Here is a 13,072-nt window from a genome sequence, read left to right on the forward strand (position 1 = left end):
CCTTGGCCTCCCAAAGTGCTGGGATTACAAGCGTGAGCCACTGCACCCAGCCCTTTCTTCGTCTTTCATGCTACTTAAGTGATACATGTCCTTCTCGGAGTATTGCCTGGAAGCCCACGGTGCTCATCTGTCCCCTATTGGTGATGTGAATTTTGATCCCCTAGTCAAAGTGTTGTCCACTTTCCCAAATATTAAATAGATTCTTTCCCTCGCAACTACTAATCTTTGCAGAGACACTTTAAGATCATGCAAATATCTACTCCTCTAAAAAGTCCAATCTCTCTTTAATATCCATTGAAGATTCTTGCCTGAAACAACCTTTATTTATTGGTTACAAAATAATGGTTTTTCAACTCCAGCACTCTCATCATTTACTAATCAGAAGTTGGTATTTTACTGTAAGCTACAGCTTTCCCTTCTCCCCTATTTGTATATTATAGTTTTGGATTCTTAGTTTTTCAGTGGTTTGTAATTCTTTGCTGCTCTCAATTATTGTGGTGCTCCAGCTGTCCCAGATTTGGCCAGTGGGAACCCCTTCAAGCTGACTCTTGTGTCCTTGTGACATGTCCCTATCATGTTTTTTTTGGCACTTCCTTACTTTCTGGCCTAATGTGATCATCTAGGCCTCAGGCATGCTCTGATCCAGCTTTGTTACCGGCCATTTCTCTCAAGAGCCCTGGTTCCTTCTGGTGTTGAAAAGTATTTGAGTCCAAGATCTGGATGCAAGATGTGCTATTACTACTTGATATCTTTGTTTATAGGCTCTTTCAGCAGACAGCAGCTGTAAATATATGCATGTATATGCACATATACATGTACATATTTGTAATTACAAATATTCTAGAAATCACAAGTTCATACTGATACCTTAAATTTCAGTCCATGTAAGATGTGTATTTAAGTCAAGGGGAGAACAGTATATCCAGTAGATTCCCATTCGGATAAAATAAGAGAGCCATATATATGATTGTGCATAGATCATCTTGAGAAGGATATACAAGATATACAAGAAGCTGGTTAAACTGGTTGCCTTCTGGATCTCCACCTAGATGGCTGGGGGTAAGTGGGAAGGGGGAGGATTTTTCTATTTAGATAGACTTTTTCTGTTCAAATGTATTACTATCTATAAATATCTATTCAAAATTAACAAAAAATAGCTTTAATTAAAATTACTCTGAAAGAGGGCCGGACACGATGGCTCACGCCTATAATCCCAACATTTTGGGCGGCTGAGGTGGGTGGATCATCTGAGGTCAGGAGTCCAAGACCAGTCTGGCCAACGTAGCAAAACCCTGTCTCTACTAAAAATACAAAAATTAGTCGGGCATGGTGGCACGCACCTGTAGTCCCAGCTACTTGGGGGGGCTGAGGCAGGAGAATCGCTTGAACCCAGGAGGCAGAGGTTGCAGTGAGCCAAGATCGCACCACTGCACTCCAGCCTGGGCGACAGAGCAAGAGCCTGTCTCAATAAATAAATAAATAAATAAATAAAATTACTCTGAAAGAATGGTTAACCCATCTCAGTGAAGACTTGCCATCTTAGACAAGGAATTTTTCTCATTTTTCTCGCTCCTTTCCCACTCTTATTTTCCTTGTTTGGGTTCCGTCTTATATTAATAATCAGATTTCTGAAAATCCTTTCTTTTCTACTTTGGGGATTAGCCAAACTCAAAATGAGTTTCCCATTCTGTTTTAAATACTCATTTTTTAAATACTTGAATGTTTAAGGAAAATGTAAGGCCTGAGTTCTTTGCTCAGTTTTCCTAACTTGAGTAACTGTTGATGTTTGGAAAGAGATGGAGACCAACAAGAAGCTAATGACTTGTCATCATCCTCATGAGTCCCTTCGTGCCTCCCCTTCAGAAATGAAGAGTCATCAATTCTTCTTGCCACTCAAAAATGTTTGGAATTGGAACTGAGCATTTGACCAAACGTCATGCGTATTTCCCTGATTGCACATAAAACACATGTGTTTTATACGTATTATACATATGATCTAGGCATGCTCATATGTACACAGATACATTTGTGACTTATGCCCTCCTTTTCACGTGGTGCATCTATACCTAGGAGGGACTGAACATCTACTTTATCTTGATACTCTGACTTTAGCTACCTCTATTTGTGGTAGTGTAGGTTGATTCCCTACCTGTCCTGCTTTTGATTTTAAACTTAAAATCAACTTTTGAAAATGCTCTCAGTCACCCAAACCCTGGGTACATTGAGTAGGGCATTCTTTAATGCAAGTTCACCCCGTAAGTTACCATTTCACCTGACGCACAAGGTCACACTCCCTGGTAGCGCTGATGCTCCAGATACAGCAGAGTCTGAAGTCACCAAGCTTGATGAAATCTAACTTTGAAATACGTGTTGCCTTCTCAATGACAGTTCAAACTGTCAGTTTGTCTTCTTTATTTTTAAAACGTGGTTGTGATATTAGTACTTTACTTTGTAGCTTCCTAGCCTCTCTTATATTATAACAGCTTCCTGGTCATTTCTAGATAGATAATTATATTTTCACGTGTTGCGGGGAAAGGAGTTTATTTTGCCTGACTGGTATAGGAATCAGGTGGGCCAAGGATGTAATTGTAGTCAAGTGACATCCTCCCTCTACCTTTATCTATGGAGGCGAAGTACTTTGATGTAGTAAATGGTTTTGGTTTTTGTTTCGTTTTGTTTGAGACAGTGTCTTGCTCTGTCACCCAGGCTGGAGTGCAGTGGCACCATCAGGACTCACTGCAGCCTCAACCTCCTGGGCTCAAGTCATCCTCCCACCTTGGCCTCCCAGTAGATGGTTTCTGAGTCCCTGTTGCTGGCCAGGCACTTCCCTATTCTGGAACAGCTGTACTCATAGCAGCCCCACAAAACTGTTAATGTGAAGTCACCAAGGCAGTCTTGTAAAACTCCTGAAGAGGCTATGATCGTGGAAACTGGTTGCTTAAAATGGAGTTTGTGTCAGAATACAGGAAATGCTTCTTGTGCAGTTAAAAAACCATGTATTTCTTTGAAATAATGGTTTTAAGCATCTATAGATAAAAACACAAATGTATACAGAAAAGGAAAAGAAACACGACATTTTTAGCTTTTAACAATTGTTCCAAGAATATGCATGCATGGTATAGTTGGTGGGGCCACATGAAGAGACAGGTTTGGAAGGAAGAAGTTTATTATATTCACATGTCCCAGAGGTTGGGTTCGCCTCATGCCACATGGGCCACTGGGGAAGCACCAAGCTTTGGTCAGGAGGCAGAAGAAGGAGGCAGAGGAAAGTCTAGGCCAGAGTGTTTACTGGAGTTTCTGCAGGCAAAGCAAGGCAGGATTTAGTACGGACTAGTTAGAATAACTCCTGCAGTCTTTGGGGTATAAGGGTTGTCCCTTTGTCACTTGGTACCTGGCCCTGGGATGACTTAGGGCAAGGTGAACATTGGCCTGGTGTGTGAGAGTCTGATAAGGCGGTGGTTGGGGATTTGGATTTGAGACTGTTTGTTTTGCATATGAAAGGCCTGCTCCCGGCTAACCCCTTCACAGTCTCTAAGAAGTGGTTAGTCCTGGGGTGGGGGTGGCGTGGCAGTCTCTTCCTAATCATGGAGGCCACAAATGCCGGAGCCTCAAGAGTACAGAAAATAAGAAAATGTGGCTCATGTAATTGACCTGTGATGACAGGATGCCAGATAGACAAAAACAGAATCCAAGAAAACACAGAAAAAATGTTTTAAGGCCAGTTTTACATGCTCAGTGTGTCCTGTGGGTTTGATGATTAGAATTATTCTGCTTTTTTTCTTCACTATATAGAATATATAAAAACTTTCTAAAAATTTCTATCCTGTAAAGATTAAAAGAAGAAAAAAATATGTTGGGAAACTGCCTCTCATTTATTTTTGAAATTTTTAAATTTACATCAGGTAAAATTCACTGTCTTTGGTATACAGTTCTATGAAGTTTGACAAATGCACGGCGTTATTCAGTCACCACAATCAAGATACAGAACGGTCCCATCACCATGCAAAACTTCCTCACTGTGCCACTTTGTAGCCAGCCCCTCTCCCCATCCCTAATCCCTGGCAGCCACTGATTGGCTCTCCATCCTTATAGTTTTCCTTTTTGCAGAGAGTGATACAAATGCAATTCCCTCCATGTGCTGCATAACAACATTTTGGTCAACAATGGACCACATATACAACGGTGGTCCCATAAAATTATAAAACTGTATTTTTACTGTACTTTTTAAAAAAATTTTTTTTTTTTTTTTTTTTTTTTGAGACGGAGTCTCACTGTGTCACCCAGGCTGGAGTCCAGTGGCCTCATCTCAGCTCACTGCAAGCTCCGCCTCTGGGTTCACACCATTCTCCTGCCTTAGCCTCCCGAGTAGCTGGGACTACAGGCACCCGCCACCACACCCGGCTAATTTCTTTTTGTATTTTTAGTAGAAACGGGGTTTCACCGTGTTAGCCAGGATGGTCTCGATCTCCTGACCTAGTGATCCGCCCACCTCGGCCTCCCTTTTTTTTTTTTTTTTTTTTTGAGACAGGGTCTTGGTCTGTCACCTGGGCAGGAGTGCAGTGGTGTGATCATGACTCACTGTAACCTCAGACTCTGGGGCTCAAGCTATCCTCCCACCTCAGCCTCTTGAGTAGCTGGGACTACAGGTGCGCACCACCATGCCCAGCTGATTTTTTTTTTTTACTTTTTTATTTTTTCTAGAGGCAGGGGTTTCCCTGTATTGCCCATCCTGGCTTTAAACTCCTAGGCTCAAACGATCTTCCTGTATCAGCTTCCCAAAGTGTTGGGATTACACACATGAGCCACCGCCCCTGGCCCCTTTTCTATGTTTAGATATGTTTAGATGCAGAAATACTTCCCATTTTGTTATACTTGCCTACAGTATTCAGTGCAGTAACATGCTGTACAGGCAGTTAGCCCAGGGGTGTAGCAGGCTGTACCATCTGGGTTTGTGGAAGTGCACTTTACAACTAAGCAGCAACGAAATTACCTAATGGCGATTTTCTCAGAATTGATCTGTCATTAAGTGACACATGACTGTGTGTACTGAGTAGCCTTGGAGTCTAACTTCTTTCATGTAGCATAAAACAGCTGGGGTTCATCCATGTTGCTTGGTATGTCTATAGTTTGTTCCTTTCATTGCTGAATATTATCTCACATTGTAGAGGTGCCACTTTATCCATTCACCATTCACCAGAAAGAAAACATTTGAGTTGTTTCTAGTTTTTAGTGATTAAGAATAAAGCTGCAGCCAAATGCGGTAGCTCACACCTGTAATCCCAAAACTTTGGGAGGCTGAGGTGGGTGGATCACTTGAGTCAGGAGTTTGAGACCAGCCTGCCAAATTGGTGAAACCCCATCTCTACTAAAAATACAAAAATTAGCTGAGCATGGTGAGGGGTGGCTGTAGTTGCGGCTACTTTGGAGGCTGAGGCAGGAGAATTGCTGAGGTGGAGGTTGCAGTGAGCCGAGATCACGCCACTGCACTCCAGCCTGGGTGACAGAGCAAGATGCCATCTCAAAAAAAAAAAAAAAAAAAAAGATAAAGCTGCAATAAACATTCACATACATGTTTTTGCTGGGCCACAGAGTAGGTTTATGTTTAACTTCAAAAGAAACTGCCGGCCGGGCGCGGTGGCTCAAGCCTGTAATCCCAGCACTTTGGGAGGCCGAGACGGGTGGATCACAAGGTCAGGAGATCGAGACCATCCTGGCTAACATGGTGAAACCCAGTCTCTACTAAAAATACAAAAAACTAGCTGGGCGAGGTGGCGGGCACCTGTAGTCCCAGCTGCCCGGGAGGCTGAGGCAGGAGAATGGCGTGAACCCGGGAGGCGGAGATTGCAGTGAGCTGAAGATCTGGCCACTGCACTCCAGCCTGGGCGACAGAGCGAGACTCCGTCTACAAAAAAAAAAAAAAAAAAAAAGAAACTGCCAAACCGTTTTTGCAAAGTGGCTCTATCATTTTGCATTCCCACCAGCAATGTATGTGGATTCCAGCTACTTCATACTCTTACCACCTTTTCAAAAACGAGGGTATTTTTTCTAATTAGTCATTTAGTAGGCATGTTGTGGTATCTCACTGTGGTTTTAATTTGCTATTTCCTAATGATTCATGATATTGAGTCTCTTTTCATGTATTTGTTTTCCATCTGTGTATGTTCTTTGGTGATGCTTCTGTTCAAATCTTTTGCCCTTTTTTAATTGGGTTTTTGTTTTCTCATTGGTGGGTTTTGAGAGTTCTTTATATGTTCTGGATATAAGTCACTGTCAGATATATGACTTGCAAATATTTTCTCTGAATTTTTATGTTGGATTTTCGTTCTCTAAACAGTGTCTTTTGCAGAGCAAATGTTTAATTTGGATGAAGTCCAATTAATTAGCTTTTCTTTTATGGGTTATGCTTTTGGTGTGATATCACAGAACTCTTTGCCTAACCCAAAGATTTCTCCAAAAATTTCTCTGAGAAAACACTTTCTCTACTCAGACAACACTTCTGACACCTAATGTGTGGGTCTTTTTTTTTTTTTTTTTTTTTTTTCCCCGCACACCAAGCAGTTCTCCAACTGTCTAGACACCAGTCAGATGTTCTACAACTCAATTCAGACACTGAAGTTATCATCAGATCCCACAAGTTAAGGGCTTATTCCCTCAAGACTGTCCCCACTTCAGATGCTAATGCTAATTTTAAGTCTGAGCGTCCTATACTTCTGACCTACCAGCTATGGATTGGGGGGAGTTCCGACAGCCTCGTCCTGGGGTTCTATAATTTGCTAAAATGACTCGCAGAACTTAGGGAAACACTTTACTTATGTTTACTGGTTTATTATAAAGGATACAACTCAGTAACAGCCAGATGAATGAGATGCATATGGCAAGGTGCGTGGGGTACACAGAGCTTCCCAGCTCTCTCCAGCATACCACCCTTCCAATACCTTGGTGTATTCACCAACCTGGGAGCTCCTCAAATCTCCTTGTTCTAGAATTTTTATAGAGCTTAATCCTCTCCTTCCTAAAGGTCAGTGAGTGGGGCTGAAAATTCCAAACTATAATCACTTGTTTTTTTCTGGAAACCAGCTCTGTCCAGCGGCTATGTAGTGTTCCCAGCCCGAGTCACCTCATTAGTGTAAACTCAGGTGTGACCAAACGGGCTCCTTATAAACAACAAAAGATACTCCTATCACTTAAGAAATTGTAAGGATTTTAGGAACTCTGTACCAGGAACCAGGGATAAAGTCTAAATAAATTTCTTATTATACCACAGTTTTCTTCTACATTTTCTTCCAAGTTTAATGTTTCATGTTTACATCTATGATCCATTTTGAGTTAATTTTCATATAAGATGTGAGATATGTCAGCCTAAATAACAGACAGGGAGAGGCTGTCTAAAAGAAAACAATATGTATTCAGGAATAGGGCATTGAAATGGGAATATGTGTGTCACAGTAAACTATGTGCTTATTCAGGAAGGTAGAGTGAGACAAAGGTTTGTAAAGGGAACTTGAGGAGCATTACATAATTGTTTTGAGATCATTATTTCTGGCTACAAAGATCAATAACAAGAGTGATGCCAATCGGAAATTGGACAGGCAGTTAAATGTTGCAATGGCCTGTGTGCAAGGCTGTGGTTTTTGAAGTCTTTTGTGATAGTTTTGTTATCAGGCATACAAGTGTGAGAACCCTTTCTTTGCAGTCTTCCCTGGCCTATTTGTTAGGTTTATTATTATTATTTTTTAGACTCTTATCACCCAGATTGGAGCGCAATGGTACAATCTTGGCTCACTGCAACCTCCGCCTCCTGGGTTCAAGCGATTCTCCTGCTTCAGCCTCCCAAGTAGATGGGATTACAGGCATGGGCCACCACGCCCTGCTAATTTTTGTATTTTTAGTAGAGACAGGGTTTTACCATGTTGGTCAGGCTGGTCTGGAACTCCTGACCTCGTGATCTGCCCGCCTCGGCCTCCCAGAATGCTGGGATTACAGACGTGGATCAGGCTGGTCTGGAACTCCTGACCTCGTGATCTGCCCGCCTCAGCCTCCCAAAATGCTGGGATTACAGGCGTGAGCTACTGCGCCCGGCCTATTTATTTATTTTTTAATACTAGTGTCTCTAGTGTCTCTGTTTTGATTCTGACTACTTTCATAGGTATGGATGAAGGTTCTTATTTTTACATATGAATGTCCGGTTGTTTCAGCACCATTTGTCTAAATAGAATTATTTCTCCATTGAATTACCTTTGCACCTTTGTAAAAAAATCAGATTAGTGTTTGCCGGAGTTCACGGAGGGATGTTGGGGGTGGGAGTTGACCGAAAGGTGCGGCACGAGGGAGGTCTTTGTGGCGATGGACAGTTTTGCATCTTGCTTGTCCTGGTGGGTACAGGAAACAACATATGTGGGAAAATGACAGAGCTACACACACATTATAAGCATATCAAATTCCTGGTCTTGGTATTATACTGTAATTATGTAAGATGTAACCATTGAGGGTGAAAGGTGCCTAGGACCTCTCTGTACTGCCTTTGTAACTTCCTATTAATCTATAATTATCTTTGCAACTTCCTGTGAATCTATAGTTACTTCGCAGGATAAAAAGGTTTGTGGTTTGTTTTGTTTGTTTGTTTGTTTTTTGAGACAGAGTTTCACTCTCATTGCCTAGGCTGGAGTACAATGGTGTAATCTTGGCTCACTGCAACCTCCGCTTCCCGAATTCAAGCAATTCTTCTGCCTCAGCCTCCCAAGCAGCTGGCATTAAAGGCGCCCACCACCACGCCCGGCTAATTTTTGTATTTTTAGTAGAGACGGGGTTTTGCCATGTTGGCCAGGCTAGTTTCAAACTCTTGACCACAGGTGATCTGCCCGCCTCCGCCTCTCAAAGTGCTGGGATTACAAGGCGTGAGTCACTGTGCCCAGCCTCTTCACAGGATAAAAAGTTAAAAAAAATCAATTGATCCTATTTGTGTGGGTCTATCAGGACTTGCTATTTTTTTTTTTTCCATTGATCGATTTGTTCATCCTTTGCCATTACCACACTCTTCTTTACTGCAATTTTATAAGTTTTGAAATTGACAAAACTTATGTGAATCATCGAACTTTTTTCCTCTTTTACAAAATTGTTTTACCTATTCTGTGTCTTTTACTTTTTTTTTTTTTTTTTTTTTTTTTTTTTTTTGAGACGGAGTCTCGCTCTGTCGCCCAGGCTGGAGTGCAGTGGCCAGATCTTCAGCTCATTGCAATCTCCGCCTCCCGGGTTCATGCCATTCTCCTGCCTCAGCCTCCCGAGTAGCTGGGACTACAGTCGCCCGCCACCCGCCCAGCTAGTTTTTTTGTGTGTTTTTTAGTAGAGACGGGGTTTCACCCTGTTAGCCAGGATGGTCTCCATCTCCTGACCTCGTGATGCGCCCGTCTCGGCCTCCCATTTCTATATGAATTTTAGAATCAGTTTGTTAATTTCTATAAAAAGTCGGCTGGGATTTTGATTATGGAATTGCTTTGACTCTACAGATCAATACTTAATAGTATTGATTCTTCTAATATAATCCTTTGTTTTTAATTTTCACTTTTCGCTTTCAACTTAAAATTCCTCTTGGTCATCTAAAACTTAAGATGAGAAAGCAGAGTTTTGGCAAGTGTGGGATATCACACCTCCCTAATGGTACAGAAAATATGCAGCCTGGCAGGATAGGTTTCTGAAACTCCAGACCCTGTGCAAGGTTACTTTTGCCTAATACAATGTTGCACATTGGGTATTTTTTAAAATGTCGATTATTATCCTAGTAACTCATATTCCAAGAAGCAAAGTACATTTTTAGCTTGATAATTTCTAACGACCTGTCCTAAAATTTCTAATTTTAGAAAGAATAAAAACCTTTTAAAAACTCCCATAAGTGGTTTAAAATTTTTAGGCGGGAAAGGCACAGATAGATTCAGGTTTTTAATCCATTCTCATATTATAAAGATAAATTTTAAAAGCCCCGAACTGTTTTCAGAAGTGGAGGAGCAAGACGTGGGGCCTGACAAGGTTAAGGTGGTGATAGGTAGTAATCAAATCCCATGGAGCCTGAGTCTCTCCAGAACAGGGTCTGTCTTGTTTACAGTATTATCCCTCAGTACCTGGCACTTTTTTTTAGTAGTTCAATATATATCTGTTGAAAGAATAAATCAGTTTTGTTGCATAATTTTGACCTGTAGACTTTGGGCCACAATTTTTTTTTTTTTTTTAAGCGATGGGGTCTCACTTTATCACCCAGTCTGGAGTGCAGGGATGCAATCACAGCTCATTGGAGCCTCAAATTCCTGCGCCCAAGGAGTCCTCCTGCCTCAGCCTCCTGAGTAGCTGGGATTACAAGTGCAAACCACTGCACCTGGCTGGGCTCTAATTTATATTCTCATTCCAAACTGAATTCATTCCTTGACTAATACTTTATAATAATAGAAGAAAGTCCATATTCTTATGTCCTCCGACCGAGAGTTAATTTTCAAAATAATCAACAGGGAGTGAAAAAATATAATGTCACAGTTAAAGGTTTCAAAGATGTGTTTCAGAGATAGGCGTGAGGAGGAGTGCTTGTCCTGCTTAGGAGTGAGTAGAGGGTGTGATACAGTCACTGAGTGAGCCAGAACCACACCCAGGCCAGAACTACTACCAAGGAATAGAAAGGGGCAATTTGGGATGCGTCAGCTTTCTCTGCATGTGTGGGTGTTTGCTCATAAGCAGAACTGCTAGTTTATAAACCCCAACGCCCTGTTACCTCCAGATCCCCTCTGTGCAAACTAAAGTAGGGGCACATCAATATTCTTCATCGGGGCACATTAGTGTAGTGAGTCTTTTCAATGCATACTCTGTGTGTCTCCCTGTATTCTAATTAGATTTTGACATTTACCTGACCACCTTTGATTGGGTTTCTCATGGTAGACTTTCAGGCCATAGCACAACTCTTGATTTTGGGGGCTGAAAATACCTTAGCTTGGGAACTTTTGACTGAAAATTCACATAAAGTGAGGCCTGACTTCTAGGTATCCCGGAACTGTGCTCCCTGAGCCAAGTCAACATTTCGTCACAGGCAATACCACACTTTGGTATTTCTCATTCAAAAGGGAAAAATGGAAGAGACTTTAAAGTATTTCCCTGCTGGATATAGTAACTTTTTTTTTTTTTTTTTTTTTTTTTTTTTTTTTTTTTTTGAGATAGGGTCTTGTTCTGTCACCCAGGCTGGAGTGCCATGGTGCAATCACTGCTCACTGCAACCTTAACCTCCCAGGCCCAAGCAATCCTCCTGACTTAGCCACCTGAGTAGCTGGGGCCACAGATGCATGCCACCATGCCCGGCTAATTTTTTTTTTTTTAATTTTTCTAGTGATGGGGTCTTGCTATGTTGCTCTGGCTGGTCTCAAACTCCAGGCCTCAAATGATTCTCCCACCTCCGCCTTGCAAAGTGCTGAGATTACAGGCATGAGCCACTGTGCTTGGCTGTAACCATTTTTAAATATAAATGCCTGATAAGGCAAGGTTGAAGTATCATTTAAATAATAATAGAATATAAGATATAATTATGATAAGAATAGAATCTAAATGAACTCTTATTTAATGATCAGTGAGGAATATGTTTAATTATCCTTTTACCTTACAGATTATCATGGTAAACTCTGTCTCTGACCTTCATGGCTACATCGACAAAAGCCAACTGACCCGGGAATTAGGGGGGACTTTGGAATATCGCCACGGACAGTGGGTAAATCACCGCACTGTGAGTACCAGCTGACACATGCTTTTCACTGTCTCTCCTTGTTTTCCGGAGGATGGAGTGGTGGAGTTAAACATCAACTGCTGGGAGGTCACCCTGTGACTGCTTGACCTTGGGGTGGTTGGGATTTCTCAGCCACCGGCTGGGGAAGAAGGAGCATGGAAGGGCGAAGGCTGGGGTTTCTCCTGTTGACCACATTACCCTATTGTATCTCCTGGTGTGGGAATTTTGGGACACTTACCTTCGAATGCACCTGGGAAGTTTTCAGAAACACCAATAGCCTGTTATACCTCAGAGAAACTAATTTACTTCATCTGGGATGGGTCTTAGACATTAACATGCCACAGAACTCCCCAGGTGATTCTAAGGTACAGACATATTGACACCCATGAAGTCAGTAGAAGCTACATTTAAATATTATCACCCCTCAGTGACTACTGTAGGTGAGAGGTGGGAGGGGGACAAGGATTGTAGAACTATTGGGTATGACGCTCACTATCTGGGTGACAGGATCAACTGTACCCCAAACCTCAGCATCATGCAGTATACCCATGTAACAAACCTGCACATGTACCCCGGATCTAAAGTCAAAGATGAAACCAGTTTTAAAAAATTGTCACAATAGCATATAGTCTATGTCAGGTGAGTTTATAAGCATTTCTGAGCTTTTTTCTTCCTCTGTTAAAATGGGACTAACACAGTATTGCTCTACAGGGGATAATTTTGCCTGCCCCCCACATTTGTCAATATCTTTCGACTTTTTTTGTAGTCATAACTTAGTGGGGAAAGTTAACTGGTATATAGTGGGTCATCAGGGACTGTGCTGGACACCTTACAATGCTCAAGACAGCCTCCCACAACAAAGCATCATCTGGCCCAAAGTGTGAAGAGCCAATGCTGAGAAACCCCGGACTAACAAAAGCTTCCTGAAAGTTTGATGTGGGGAATAAGGGATGTATTATCTGTGAAAGCACCTGGTATATAGTATTTTACTTTTCCCTACCTACTGATATTGGTGATTGTTATGCTAAGTTAGGAGTTTCAGTAATATTGAGGAAAACGTGAGATCAAAATTCATTGTCACGGCTTGAATGTTAGTGTCCCCTCAAAATTCACATGTCGGAACCCAATGTGATAGCATTAAGAGGAGGGGCCTTTTGGGATGTATTAACTCATGAAGGCTGTGGCATCATAAATGGAGTTAGTGCCCTTGCAAAAGAGGTTAAAGGGAGCTGTCATGCCCCCTCTTCCCTGTGAGGGCACAGAAGCCGTCCTTTATGAGAAACAGACCTCCCCCAGACACCAAATCCGCTGGGGCCTTGATCTTGA

The 13,072-nt window shown here is 41.9% G+C and overlaps 1 protein-coding gene across 1 annotated transcript in view; it reads left to right on the top strand.

Moving 5' to 3' along the window:
* MCF2L2 (MCF.2 cell line derived transforming sequence-like 2) overlaps positions 1-13,072 on the top strand; it is a 251,181-nt gene that overhangs the window by 101,302 nt on the left and 136,807 nt on the right. The window contains exon 6 of the mRNA XM_010366223.2: positions 11,630-11,746. Within this exon, the coding sequence (XP_010364525.1) occupies positions 11,630-11,746 (117 nt within the window). The remainder of the gene's footprint in view (positions 1-11,629; positions 11,747-13,072) is intronic.

This window comes from Rhinopithecus roxellana, chromosome 1 (assembly GCF_007565055.1).
Source record: "Rhinopithecus roxellana isolate Shanxi Qingling chromosome 1, ASM756505v1, whole genome shotgun sequence".
NCBI lineage: Eukaryota > Metazoa > Chordata > Mammalia > Primates > Cercopithecidae > Rhinopithecus > Rhinopithecus roxellana.